Below are 15,382 nucleotides of genomic sequence, written 5' to 3' on the forward strand. Positions count from 1 at the left end.
AAATAATTCTTGTAGCATTTTCAGGAACAGCAGTACTCCTGAAGCGGCTGGGTACAGAAAGTGGGAAAAGAGGCCTCAGTGAGAAGGTGCTTTTGAGCATTCACGTGAAAACTGGTATTGCTTTAACAGCGTAATCTTACTTTTGCATGCGGGTGTGACTAAATCACATGTATATTGCAAGGCAGGACCATATCCTACTTTTTTGCAGGTTTTAGTATCAGACAATAATAGGATGGTGTGTGGCCTTCCCGGAGCCAACAGAAGAGATGTCACGCTAAGACTAGACAGCTTGTGAAGTGGATGGGGAATGATCCATTGATGACAGTTAAGGCTGTGAGTTTGTCACGGAAGTCACAGATTCAGTAACTTTCTGTGACCTCAGTGACTTCTGCAGTGGCTTGTGCGCCTGGCCCGGACCAGCTCAGGAAGCCCCTGCGCCAGTCGCACTGGCCGCTGCTGGGGCAGTCTCGGGCCACTGCCCACACCCCAGCAGCAGCAGAGTTTTCGTGTGGGAGGGGGCAGGGGGTTGGGGCACGGGACAGGGTGAGGAAGGCTCTGGGCAGTGCTTATCTGGGGGCTCCCCAGAAGCGCAGAGGCGTGGCCAGGCAGCTCTGCGCACTGCCTCCGCCTACAGGCATCGCCCCCGCAGCTCCTGTGGTTTCCAGCCAATGGGAGCTGCCAAAGCCGCTACTCTGGGCGTGCCTCCGCCTAGGAGATGAGCGAGGGGGATGTCACCACTTTCTGAGAGACATGGAGTCAGGTAGGGAGCCTGCTGGCCCTGACAACCCCCCGCCTCTCCCTCAGCACCAGTGGGGGTCCCAGGCCTTGTGCTGCTGCCCCCCGAACCTCTGCAGCGCCCCCCCCCGAGCACCTGTGGTGACCCTGGCCTGCCCCCACCCCCCAATTTATTCAGGGATATATAGTAGAGGTCATGAACAGGTCATGGGCTGTGAATTTTTGTTTACTGCCAATGACCTGTCCGTGACTTTTACTAAAAATACCCATGACTAAAACGTAGCCTTAGTGATGATTCATATCAGCACTAATGACATTGCATCGCAGAATATCTCACAAATAATAGATGACTTCAGGGACTTGGAAGTGAGCTGAACAAGAAAAATGTCCAACCAATCTTCTTTGAGAGCGTTCCTGTTCCACAACTGAAGGAAGACAAAAAGCAGAAGATTCTGGAAGTGAATCTCTGGCTAGGTAAGTGGTATAGGGTGTAGGGTTTTGGCTTTGTAGAACATTGCTCCACCTTTTATAGGGTAAGGGGTCTGTATAGTTTGGATGGCCTCCACAGTGCTCCACCTCAGCAGAAGGGGAACTGATCTCAGGAGAGGCTGGCTAGAAGAGTCAGGAGGGTGTGAAACTAATAATAAGACGGGAGGGTAAAAATAGGGACGATATGAACACTCATTTAGTACAGAATCAAGAACAAAATTCACCAAGGAACCAAAGGACATGAAGAGAAGAAACTCTTGAGTTGCTTGTACACTAGTGCTAAGAGCCTAGGAAGCAAACAAGAGGATCGGGAATTGCATTTATGAGCATAAATTTGATCTAGTTGGCCTTACTGAAACGTGGTGGGATGATGCACAATTGGAATGTTAAAATCAGTGGTTATAACCTATCTTTAGGAAGGATGTAGTGGGAATGGAGCTCTATATCAAAAATATCATTAAGAGTTTCTGCGTCACTGATAGAAGAAAATCTTCTTGAATGCTTATGGATCATTGTTCTAACAGATAAAGCACAAGTAGGGGTTTTAGCTGGTGTCTGCTACAGACCACCAAATCACCCTAGGGACCAGGATAACCATCTCTTTATGTACCTACATATGATGTGTAGGAAAGATAGCTGTGTGATCATGGGGGGACTTCACAGGGATTAATGCCCGTAGCGACCACTTGATCTAGTTTGACCTGTATATCACAGGCCACCAACACCACCTAACATCGCACACTAAACCTAACAACAATGGAAATGAGACAAAAGTAAATGAGACCCACAGGAGACTATATTGTCATGTACCATAAGCAGAGACTAGGAGGGACAGAGGCGTACCAGTACTTGAGGCATCTGCACTGGCAAAGAAATGATTACATGAATCATAGAATCATAGAATATCAGGGTTGGAAGGGACCCCAGGAGGTCATCTAGTCCAACCCCCTGCTCAAAGCAGGACCAATTCCCAGTTAAATCATCCCAGCCAGGGCTTTGTCAATGAGTTATACCCAGATAATCCTGGCAAGTGACCAACCCTCACACTTCAATTTGAGTGACATGCTGGAGGTCCAGACCTCAGTGGGGACGGGGGACTCAGGGCTCTGCGCCGGGGCTCAGGCATAGGTGTAGTTTGACTTCTATTTTGGGTGGACAGGAGCCAGCAGGGCTTGAGCCAGCTCCACACGGCGGGGTCCGGGGAGGGAGCACCACCTCCACCTCCTGACTCACCTCAGCAGGCCACCCACCTGTCTGGGTTGGGGTGGGGGCACAATCAAAAGTTATAACTCAAAGGTGGGGGCTCAGCTAAAGAAGTCTGAAAACAGCTCAGGGTGAGGGTTAGCTAGGGGCTGTGTGCAGGCAGGGGAGCAGCTCAGGATGCAGGGAGAGGGGTTGCTAGGGGCTGTGTGCGGGCACGGGAGTAGCTCAAGGTGCAGAGAGAGAGATACTGTGGGCTGTGTGCAGGCACAGGGATAGCTCAGGGAGCAGTAAGAGGGGTTGCTAGGGGCTGTGTGCGAGCAGAGGGGTAGCTCAGGTTGCATGGAGAAGGATAGCTAGGGGCTGTGTGCAGGCACAGGGGTAGCTCAGTGTGCAGGGAGGGCTCACCTGCAGTTCCTGTTACAGAGACAGCCACAGAGCCGGTTCCCCCTGTCCAGGCAGCTCTTATTGGCTGTGTGAGCAAAAGGGGCTGCTTCAACCCCCTGCACCAGCAGGAGACGAGGGAACACCATAGCTGCCTGCTCCATGGCACCACCCAGAGCAGCAGCTGCCTGCACTGCCCGGCTCTGGATTCCTGACTCCAATCTGGCCAGGGGGTGGGAAGAGAAAGAGATGGGGGGATGAGTGGAGCTGCCCCAGGACTGCCTGGCTCCTGCACTATAGTTTCGGGGTGGGGGTGGGGGACACGCACATGGCCCCCCAACTCTTCCTATGGGCTCAGGGCTTCTGCCCCCTGGGGAGCACCAGAGCTCGGAGCTCCAGAATTCAGCCCTGCTGCTCTTGGCTTCAGCCTCGTGGGAGATGCTGGGGCTCAGGCTCTGGGTTTTAGCTGCGGGGCACCGTGGCCCCCCTGTTGAGAACCACTGTTTTAGAGCCCTTAAAACAGTCTCCTTTTAAACAGAAAGTGATACTCAACCTTTATAGTAGAAGTGGCGCTCTAGTGTAACAAAGGTGGTTTTGCAACTAGGAAAGCATCTTGGGCTCTATTACTTTCCTTGATGACTTTCAGCCACTCTCAATACCGCACTGAATAACTGTAATGTTTGTTAAAAATTAATTTTGAAAGTGAGGGAAATTGCACACTGACTCCACAGAGACAAATTAAGGCATGCTTGTTAGAAATAGGCATGCGTGCTTGCCACATGCACTAGTGCTGGAAGTTTTCCCCCTAGCAGTACCCCTCGTGACGGCTGGAGTGGCTCCTGCCTGGCACGGTAAAAGGGGAGCTGTGCGCTCCCACAACCCTCAGTTCCTTTTTGCCAGACAACTCTGACAGAGGGAAAGGAGAGCAGGATGTGGAATAGACATGAGCAACACATCTTGAAGAACACTAGTTACGGAAAAGGTAACTGTCTTTTCTTCTTCGAGTGATTGCTCATGTGTATTCCACAATAGGTGATTCCAAGCTATATCTGTTGGAGGTGGGTAGGAGTTCACAAGTTCCCAGGACGGAGGACAGCCCTGCCGAACTCGGCGTCATCCCTGGTTTGGAAAATGATCACATAGTGTGAGGTGAACGTGTGAACTGAAGACCAAGTGGCGGCCCTACAGATGTCCTGGATGGGGACGTTGGCCACGAAGGCAGCCGACGAGGCCTGCGCCCGAGTTGAGTGTGCCCTCACAATGGGTGGCGGGGGGACACCTGCCAGCTCATAACAGGAGCGGATGCACGAAGTGATCCGATTGGAAAGCTGCTGAGTAGAAATCGGCTGGCCCCTCACACGCTCAGCTGAGGCGACAAACAGTTGCGAGGACTTTCTGAATGGCTTGGCCCGCTCGAGGTAGAAAGCCAGAGCCCACCGCACATCAAGCATGTGGAGACGGCACTCTTCACTGGACGCGTGAGGCTTGGGGCAGAGGACTGGTAGAAAAATGTCCTGACCCATGTGGTAGGCGGTGACCACCTTCGGGAGGAACGCGGGGTGTGGGCGGAGCTGGAACTTGTCCTTATGAAAGACCGTGTATGGCGGCTCGGTGGTCAGGGCCCTGAGCTCCGAGACTCGCCTGGCCGACGTGATTGCAACCAGGAAGGTCACCTTTCATGAGAGGTGAAACCAGGAGCACCTGGCCAGTGGTTCAAATGGGGGCCCCATGAGAGGCGTCAACACCAGGTTTAGGTCCCACTGTGGGACCGGGGGTCTAGAATACGGAAAAAGACGGTCCAAACCCTTAAGGAACTGGCCAGTCATAGCCTGGGAAAGTACCGTGTGCCCTTGCACCGGTGGATGGAAGGCCGATATGGCTGCCAGGTGCACCTTGACTGATGAGGGTGCCAGACCCTGAGCCCTCAGATGGAGGACGTAATCAAGGATAAGCTGGATCAGGGTGGCCAATGGGAAGACACCCTGGTCCGCCGCCCACCTAGAGAAATGGCACCTCTTTGCCAAATAAGCGCGGCGAGTGCAGGGCCACCTACTTTCAAGGAGGACACGCTGAACCTGTTCTGAGCACATCCTTTCCTCTCCACCTAACCACTGAGGAGCCATGCCGTGAGCTAAAGCGCTGCTAGGTTGGGATGGAGGTGGTGGCCCCGGTCCTGGAGCAGAACCGGGGGCATTGCTGGTTTTGCTGAATCATGAATATGTCCACCTGGGGAGTTCCCCACCTTCAGAAGAGCCAGTGGGCCACTTCTGGGTGGAGGGACCACTCGTGTTGCAAGAAAAAGTCCCTGCTCAAGCGATCTGCCCTCTTGTTCCGGGCGCCTGGCAGGTAGAAGGCCTTCAAGTGGATGTCATGGGCAATACAGAAGACCCACAGCCTGAGGGCTTCATGGCAGAGGGCAGAGGATTGGGCCCCGCCTTGCCTGTTGATATAGAACATCGAGGCCGTGTTGTCCATGAGGACCCTGACTACCTTGCCCTCCAGGTGCGAGCAGAAGGCCATGCACGCCAGCCACACTGCCCTGAGCTCCTTGACATTTATATGTAGGATCAGGTCTTGAGCCGACCACAGGCCTTGGGTCTGAAAGTTCCCCACATGGGCCCCCCAACCCAGGTCTGACGCATCGGACACCAGCTCCAACGACAGGGACCTGTCCCTGAACCAGACCCCTTGGAGTATGTTGTTTGGGGCGGACCACCACCGTAGGGAGGTGATCTCAGAGTCAGGCATGGTGAGGACCTTGTCCATCCTGTCCATGGCCTGGGAAAACTTTGAGGCCAACCAGAGCTGGAGGGGCCTCATCCTGAATCTGGCATGACGGACCACGTATGTGCACGCCAACATGTGACCCAAGAGTTGCAGGTAAACCTGGCTGTTGTCACCAGGAACCTTGTGATAAAGTCGATGAGACCTTTTAGGGTCTCAAATCTGTCTGGCAGGAGAGAGGCCCTGGCCGACCCTGTGTCCAGCAGTGCCCTGATAAACTCTATGCACTGGACTGGAACTAACGTGGACTTGGTGTTGTTTACCAACAGGCCCAAGGTGGTGCACATGGACAGGAGGAGCGCCATGTGATTCCCCACCTGCGACCAGGAGGTGCCCTTCACAAGCCAATCATCCAGATAGGGAAATATCTGGACCCCCCGCCATCTGAGGTAGGCTGCTACCGCCGACATGCATTTTGTAAACACGCTAGGGGCAGTAGACAGACCAAATGGGAGGACTGTGAATTGGTAATGATTCTGTCCCACCATGAAACGGAGGAAGCACCTGTGCCCCTCGAATATGTGGATGTGGAAGTACGCATCCTGTAGATCGAGGGCAGCATACTAATGCCTGGGATCCAGGAAGGGGATGATGGAGGCCAGGGAGAGCATGCGGAACTTGAGTTTCACCATGTACTGGTTCAGACCTTGCAGGTCCAGAATGGGCCTGAGCACCCCTTTGGCCTTCGGGATAAGGAAATAACGGGAGTAATACCCCTTGCCCAGGAACTCCTTGGGCACTGCCTTTATTGCTCCTAGTCCTAGGAGCTGGCCCATCTCCTGCTCGAGCAGAGCTTCATGTGAGGGGTCCCCCAAGAGGGACAGGGGTGGAAGTAAACTGGAAGGTGTAACCCCAGGAGATGGTGTTGAGGACCCATCGGTCCGAGGTTAGCCTCGACCATTCTGGGAGGAAAGTACGCAACCGGTTGGAGAAGGGTAGCTTTATTGGATCCCCGGTGAGGACAGGCGAGGTGCCCCCAAACACCCCGTCAAAAACGCCTTTCCCCCACCTGCTTGCTCTTGGGAGGACACAGGCTGGGGGGGGCAGACCGAGACTGCCTCTGAGGGCGTCTCTTATGGTCCCGCAGCTTCTTATGGACTGCCTCATACTTCGGGAGGGCAGCCTGGGCGAGAGTCTGCTGCGACTTGAACTTAGGTTTTGTTGGAGCCAGGACATAGAGGCCCTGAGTCTGGAGGGTCGTGTGGGAGTCTTTCATGCCATGCAGCCTTGTGTCTGTTTCCTCCGCAAACAGAGCTTTCCCGTCAAACGGGAGATCCTGCATGGAAGACTGCGCCTTGCTGGACAGCCCAGAGAGCAGGAGCCATGACGCCTGTCTCATGCACACCGTGGAGGCCTCTGATCGTGTGGCCGTGTCCGCAGCATCAGAGGCTGCCTGCAGGGATGCCCTAGCTGCTGCCCTGTCCTCCACTAGCGCTTTGAACTCCTTCCTATTGCGCTCCTGGAGGGAGTCCTCAAACTTGGGCAGGGAGCCCCACAGAATGAATTAGTACCGGCCCAGGAGAGTCTGATGGTTTTCCACTCGTAACTGGAAGCTCGAAGACTAATACATTTTCCTTCCGAAAGAGTCCAGTCTCCGAGAGTCTTTGTTCTTTGGGGTCGGGGCTGGCTGACCCTGCCATTCCCTGTGGGTGGGTATACAAGTACTCATGCCCTTCAGTGGGTACAAAGTACTTGCGTTCCACCTTTTTAGAGATGGGGGCCAATGAGGCCGGTGTTTGTGTCTATTACGACAGAATACAAAGTGTACAGTGCTCACTTTATATTATTATTTTGATTACAAATACTTGTACTGTAAAAACAATAAACAAAAGAAATACTATTTTTCAATTCACCTCATACAAGTACTGTAGTGCTATCTCTTTACTGTGAAAGTGTAACTTACAAATGTAGATATTTTTGTTTGTTACATAACTGCACTCAAAAACAAAACAATGTAAAAATGTATCCTTCCCCCAAAGCGTTAGTGGGTACCTACAGAAGTGGGGTAAGCCTATTCACCTACAGAGATTGCACTAAAATGGGGGGTGATGCTGATTAACTGGAATAGGGCGAATTGCTGGACAGATTAAAATGGCAGCCCAGAATGAAAGCAGTGGATGGAAACCTTACAATCTCCTTAGGCCAGCTGAATGCACACAGTCAGTGCCTCAGATAAGGGTGGCATTTAGACTCCCCACTCCTTTGCAACGGAGTTGAAATATTCAACTTTACACTGAGCCAGTTGACTCAATGGGGATCAAAGTATGACCCTAAAACAGACTACACAGTACTCCTGGGAGAATTTTGCGCCGCTGCGTGCACAGAGAATTCTCGTTTCCTGCAGATTTTCTTCCCCGCCACAGAAAACACGTTCTGCTGCAGAAGCTCCGGGGGCTGCTGTGGTGCCAGAACAGAGGAAGCTGGCTCACTGCTCACCAGCCATAGCAGGCAGCAGCCCATAGGAAGAGAGTAGCGCCTGCATTCCTCACAGCACCCGGCCTGCAGGGCCAGGTGAGGAGGCACGGGGGTGTGGGGACAGACAGAGCAGGGCACGCAGGGCTGTGGGGGGGGGTGTCACGTAGACTGGGGTTCAGAAGGGCTAGTTGGGGGGTGCAGACGGGAGTGGAGGGTGAATGGGAGTGGGTTGCAGGGACTAGGGTTGCCAGGCATCTTGTTTTCCACTGAAACGTCTGGTTGAAAAGGGAAACTGGCAGCATCCGGTCAGCACAGCTGACCAGACACTAAAAGTCTGGTTACCTGCAGTAACCAGCCTCCACCACCAGCGTGATGGAGAGCACCAGCTGCTACTGAACCCTGGACGAGCAGCTCTGCTTAGCAACTGCTGCTCTTCCCTTCCCTCAGCCTCATGGAGAGAACGGGCTGGCTCCCGGACTTGGCTTCAAAGTAGGTACCGGCAACATCCAGGGTGTGTGTGTGTGTGTCCGTGTCCCCGTCCTGTCTGCCCCACACCCCAGTCCCTCGCTCCAGAGACTCCCCTGCTCCGCTGTGCCCTGATTTCCCCTTCCCAGCCCCTCGCTCCAGGGACTGAGCCTGCTCCTGTGCCCCCATTTCCCCACCCGGACCCTCGCTCCTGAGACAGATCCCCCCCCATGCTGCTGTGCTCTGACCCCTCGCTCCAGGGACTGACCCTCCTGCCCCATGCTCCAGGGACTGCATCCCCCACTCCACTGTGCCCTGATTTCCCAACCTCAGCCCCTTACACTGGAGACTGACCCCTGCCGTGCCCCGCTTGGGCAGGCTCCACATCAGCCCCTTCCACCCTGGCTCTGCAGGTGGTGGATGAGTCCCGGAGGATGGGGGAATGAGTGACAGGGGCATGGGTAGGGGTTGGGTGGACCAGATGGAGCAGGACCTCAGAGGAAGAGGGCGGGGTTTCTGGGGAAGGGATAGGGTAGGGGTGTTCAGTTTTTAGGGATTAGAAAGTTGGCAACCCTAGCAGGGACACACAGGTACAGGGGGGTGGCTGAGTGGGGGTGCAGTGACACATGACGATGGGGTGGCTGGATGGGGAAGGATGTGCCTGACTGATTGGGAGAGGCTAGGGGTCAGCCAGGTCTGCATGGAGGAGGATCTCCAACTGCCTAACAATCTCTCGCACACCCCTCCACCCCTTCAAAAACCTGTTCCATACTTCTTCCTGCCCACACCCAACAACCCTCCAGGTTCACTCCCAGGCTCCTTCCAGGCAATTTCTTCCCTGTCCCTCAGCTCTTCCATTACCCGACTCCTGTATTTCCCGCACCCCTCAGAAGCAGTGCAAAGGTTTAATCAAACCTTTGCACTGCTTCTGAGGGGTGCGGGAAATACGTTTCTGTATTGTAATTTAAATGAATTATTACTCAAAGTTCTGTATTAATATGAAGAGTAAGGAATCTATTAGTGAAAAAACATTTTTGAATCTTTCTTAGTTGTCTGTAGTGTTACAATCATTCTTGTTGAACTGGTATTTTGAAATAAATTACCAAAATAATTGAAACTGGGATGATTATATTGTGTTATTTTGACAAAATACGCAGAATTTTAAAATACTGTGCACTGAATTTTTAAATTTTTTGGCACAGAATTCCCTCAGGAGTAATAGATCAATGACAATTACATTTATTTCTCTCCTTCCCTCAAAGCAGGTCTAAGTTTTCTTGTAAAAACTTTGACATCCATAGAAAGTTAATTTTTAAAACCTTTATGCTACACAGATGTAATATGAATAGAAAGAATTCTCTTGCCTTCTGGACGGTATTGTGCAACAATGGTTACGGCTTGGCCTGCATTCTTCAAGGCTGCTGCTGCTTGTTCATGGGTTGCAGCTTTAAGGTCTACACCATTTACCTACAAATAAAATGTAAACATCTATTTATCAGAGTAAACAATGTTAATTGAAATTTATCACAGAACATTGTTTTAATATACAAGTGGGTGAAAATTCATATGAAGTAAATAGGGCTGTCAAGTGATTAAAAAAATTAATCACGATTAATTGCACTGTAAAACAATAATAGAATACAATATAATTTAAATATTTTTGGATGTTTTCTACATTTTCAAATATATTGATTTCAGTTACAACAAAGAATACAAAGTGTACAGTGCTCACTTTATATTTATTTTTGATTACAAGTATTTGCACTGTAAAAAAACAAAAGAAACAGTATTTTTCAATGCACCTGAACTTAAAATGTATAAGTTTCAGACTTTTTAATGGATGAAAACTCAGGTTCCATCCACTGGTATAAATTCAAGTTTGCATTATACTTTTTGAGACTCTTATTCATTTGTTGTTTAGGTAGTTCATAATTTGCACATTCTTAATGGCCATAGGATATCAAGACTACTGTGTAACTTTTGGTGCTGCACATATCCCGTGAAGCTGCCAATGTTCTGCAGAAACAACTTGACCGATTTTCATCTATCCTTATATTTCAAAATAGTTAAAAGGCATTAATCTACATTATGAACTAATGACCTCCAAAACTTCAATTTAAACATGAAGTCATTTGACATGCAGTACAAAATACAGTACAACTTTAATAAAGCAGCCAAAGCAGATTTATAAATTATCAGAAAAAAAAAAAAGCTTCAAGCTCTATAATCATAGAATCATAGAATATCAGGGTTGGAAGGGACCTCAGGAGGTCATCTAGTCCAACCCCCTGCTCAAAAGCAGGACCAATCCCCAATTAAATCATCCCAGCCAGGGGTTTGTCAAGCCTCACCTTAAAAACTTCTAAGGAAGGAGATTCTACCACCTCCCTAGGTAACGCATTCCAGTGTTTCACCACCCTCCTAGTGAAAAAGTTTTTCCTAATATCCAACCTAAACCTCCCCCACTGCAACTTGAGACCATTACTCCTTGTCCTGTCCTCTTCTACCACTGAGAATAGTCTAGAACCATCCTCTCTGGAACCACCTCTCAGGTAGTTGAAAGCAGCTATCAAATCCCCCCTCATTCTTCTCTTCTGCAGACTAAACAATCCCAGTTCCCTCAGCCTCTCCTCATAACTCATGTGTTCCAGACCCCTAATCATTTTTGTTGCCCTTCACTGGACTCTCTCCAATTTATCCACATCCTTCCTGTAGTGTGGGGCCAATACGGGACACAGTACTCCAGATGAGGCCTCACCAATGTCGAATAGAGGGGGACGATCACGTCCCTCGATCTGCTCGCTATGCCCCTACTTATACATCCCAAAATGCCACTGGCCTTCTTGGCAATAAGGGCACACTGATGACTCATATCCAGCTTCTCGTCCACTGTCACCCCTAGGTCCTTTTCCACAGAACTGCTGCCTAGCCATTCGGTCTCTAGTCTGTAGCGGTGCATTGGGTTCTTCCGTCCTAAGTGCAGGACCCTGCACTTATCCTTATTGAACCTCATCAGATTTCTTTTGGCCCAATCCTCCAATTTGTCTAGGTCTCTCTGTATCCTATCCCTGCCATCCAGCGTATCTACCACTCCTCCCAGTTTAGTATCATCCGCAAATTTGCTGAGAGTGCAATCCACACCATCCTCCAGATCATTTATGAAGATATTGAACAAAACCGGCCCCAGGACCGACCCTTGGGGCACTCCACTTGATACCGGCTGCCAACTAGACATGGAGCCATTGATCACTGCCCGTTGAGCCCGACAATCTAGCCAACTTTCTACCCACCTTATAGTGCATTCATCCAGCCCATACTTCCTTAACTTGCTGACAAGAATACTGTGGGAGACCGTGTCAAAAGCTTTGCTAAAGTCAAGAAACAATACATCCACTGCTTTCCCTTCATCCACAGAACCAGTAATCTCATCATAAAAGGCGATTAGATTAGTCAGACATGACCTTCCCTTGGTGAATCCATGCTGGCTGTTCCTGATCACCTTCCTCTCATGCAAGTGCTTCAGGATTGATTCTTTGAGGATCTGCTCCATGATTTTTCCAGGGACTGAGGTGAGGCTGACTGGCCTGTAGTTCCCAGGATCCTCCTTCTTCTCTTTTTTAAAGATTGGCACTACATTAGCCTTTTTCCAGTCATCCGGGACTTCCCCCATTCGCCACGAGTTTTCAAAGATAATGGCCAATGGCTCTGCAATCACAGCCGCCAATTCCTTCAGCACTCTCGGATGCAACTCGTCCGGCCCCATGGACTTGTGCACGTCCAGCTTTTCTAAATAGTCCCTAACCACCTCTTTCTCCACAGAGGGCTGGCCATCTATTCCCCATGTTGTGATGCCCAGCGCAGCAGTCTGGGAGCTGACCTTGTTAGTGAAGACAGAGGCAAAAAAAGCATCGAGTACATTAGCTTTTTCCACATCCTCTGTCACTAGGTTGCCTCCCTCATTCAGTAAGGGGCCCACACTTTCCTTGGTTTTCTTCTTGTTGCCAACATACCTGAAGAAACCCTTCTTGTTACTCTTGACATCTCTTGCTAGCTGCAGCTCCAGGTGCAATTTGGCCCTCCTGATTTCATTCCTACATGCCCGAGCAATATTTTTATACTCTTCCCTGGTCATATGTCCAACCTTTCTTTTTTGTAAGCTTCTTTTTTATGTTTAAGATCTGCTAGGATTTCACCGTTAAGCCAAGCTGGTCGCCTGCCATATTTACTATTCTTTCGACACATCGGGATGGTTTGTCCCTGTAACCTCAACAGGGATTCCTTGAAATACAGCCTAGATTTTCTATGCCACACTGTAATAGTCCAAAGGCACTTTTTACAGCTGCTATGACCCTCTTAAAAAAAGGAATATATAATGGAAAAGCTGACACTAACTTAAGTATATAAGTCCTTTTTTAATTACAATTTTTTACATAACTATCATTTTACAATATAACTGTCCCCTGCAACTAATTCCATAAATTAAGGGTGAATATTAATTTTCAGAGGAAAGGTACAAAAACCTTAGGTCCTTCAATAGAATCATAGAATCATAGAATATCAGGGTTGGAAGAGACCTCAGGAGGTCATCTAGTCCAACCCCCTGCTCAAAGCAGGACCAATCCCCAATTAAATCATCCCAGCCAGGGCTTTGTCAAGCCTGACCTTAAAAACTTCTAAGGAAGGAGATTCTACCACCTCCTATTATTAATAAAATGAAAAGACTTTCAGATTAGAAGAATGTAAAACTTATAAAAAGCAATAGATTGTGGTGTGAAAATTAGGAAGGAATTTTAGTTTCTATTTTAGTTACTATATTCCAACCACAATACTAACTTCCCCCAAAATCCTCCCAAGCAAAAAAGAATAATTCAAATCATCTCCATTATGTCACTAATGGAATAAAATCAGTCTACTCTGCACTAAAACAGTAATTTTTAAATATAAAAAGTAGGGCTGTACATTAATTGCAGTTAACTCACACGATTAACTCAAAAAAATTAACTGCGATTAAAAAAATTAAACGTGATTAATTGCACTGTTAAGAAATAAAATACCAACAGAAATTTATTAAATATTTTTGGATGTTTTTCTACATTTTCAAATATATTGATTTCTATAACAACACAGAATACGAAGTGTACAGTGCTCACTTTATATTATTATTTTGATTACAAATATTTGCACTGTAAAAACAATAAACAAAAGAAATACTATTTTTCAATTCACCTCATACAAGTACTGTAGTGCTATCTCTTTACTGTGAAAGTGTAACTTTCAAATGTAGATATTTTTGGTTGTTACATAACTGCACTCAAAAACAAAACAATGTAAAACTTTAGAGCCTACAAGTCCACTCAGTCCTACTTCTCGTTCAGCCAATTGCTAAAACAAACAAGTTTGTTTACATTTATGGAGATACTGCTGACTGCTTATTTACAATGTCACCTGAAAGTGAAAACAGGCATTCGCATGGCACTTTTGTAGCTGGTGTTGCAAGATATTTAAGTGCCAGATATGCTAAACATTCATATGCCCCTTCATGCTTCCATGCTGATGATATTTGTTAAAAAAAATAGTGCATTAATTAAATTTGTGACTGAACTCCTTGGGGGAGAATTGTATGCACCCTGCTCTGTTTTACCTGCATTCTGCCACATATTTCATGTTATAGCAGTCTTGGATGATGACCCAGCACACGTTCATTTTAAGAACACTTTCAGAGCAGATTTGACAAAACGCAAAGAACATACCAATGTGAGATTTCTAAGGATAGATACAGCACTCGACCCAAGGTTTAAGAATCTGAAGTGCCTTCCAAAATCTGAGAGGGACAAGGTGTGGAGAATGTTTTCACAAGTCTTAAAAGAGCAACATTCCAATGCGGAAACTACAGAACCCAAACCACCAAAAAAGAAAATCAACCTTCCTCTGGCGGCATCTGACTCCAATAACGAAAATGAACATGCGTCAGTCCGCACTGTTTTGGACTGTTATCGAGTGGAACTTGTCGTCAGCATAGACGCATGTCTTCTGGAATGGTGGTTGAAGCACGAAGGCCCATATGAATCTTTAGCGCATCTGGCACGTAAAAATCTTGCGATGCTGGCTGCAATGGTGCCATGTGAAAGCCTGTTCTCACTTTCAGGTGACATTGTAAACAAGATGTGGGCAGCATTATCTCCTGCAAATTGTAACCAAACTTGTTTGTCTGAGTGATTGGCTGAAGTAGGACTGAGTGGACCTGTAGGTTCTAAAGTTTTACATTGTTTTATTTTTGAATGCAGTTATTTTTTGTACATAATTCTACATTTGTAAGTTCAACTTTCATTATAAAGAGATTGCACTACAATACTTGTATTACGTTGTAATAAAAAATAAATATAAAATGAGCACAGCACACTTTATATTCTGTGTTCTAATAGAAATCAATATGTTGGAAAATGTAGAAAACAGCCAAAAATATTCAAATAAATGGTATTCTATTATTGTTTAAAAGTACGATTAATTGCGATTAATTTTTTTAATCGCTTGACAGTCCTAAAAAAAGAGAAGGTTTGCTAAGTTATCTGGTACCATCAAATGGTACTGCTACACAACGCAGGGGGATCCTGAGAGTCGAGTCGAGGAGGTGTACCGCTTTCCAGTGAGCCACTTTGTTGGGTATATGGAGTGTTTTGACTGTCTTGGAGGTAGCTGTATCCAGCTTTCTTCTGGCAGATGGAACATGATGAATGATATTTGAGGGATGAGGGGTAGGGTGTTCTACTAACAAGTTGCAGGATCCATTCTGGGGAGATGCTATGATCTCCTCAAAGACTGGTTCCAGACTGCGATTGTCATGCTTTCTGGGGCTTCCGCTAGATATCATGTTCATTAAACGGACATTTTTGGAGCATTATTGCTACGCCTC

At 48.1% G+C, this 15,382-nt stretch overlaps 1 protein-coding gene across 41 annotated transcripts in view; it reads right to left on the reverse strand.

Moving 5' to 3' along the window:
* Positions 1 to 15,382, reverse strand: part of DLG1 (discs large MAGUK scaffold protein 1) — a 441,560-nt gene that overhangs the window by 108,815 nt on the left and 317,363 nt on the right. For all 41 annotated transcript variants that reach the window (XM_073358919.2, XM_073358923.2, XM_073358918.2 and 38 more), the window contains one exon: positions 9,837 to 9,939. In XM_073358919.2, coding sequence (XP_073215020.1) covers positions 9,837 to 9,939 — 103 coding nt within the window. The remainder of the gene's footprint in view (positions 1 to 9,836; positions 9,940 to 15,382) is intronic.

The sequence above is a fragment of the Lepidochelys kempii genome, chromosome 9 (genome assembly GCF_965140285.1).
Source record: "Lepidochelys kempii isolate rLepKem1 chromosome 9, rLepKem1.hap1, whole genome shotgun sequence".
NCBI classification, from domain to species: Eukaryota; Metazoa; Chordata; order Testudines; family Cheloniidae; genus Lepidochelys; species Lepidochelys kempii.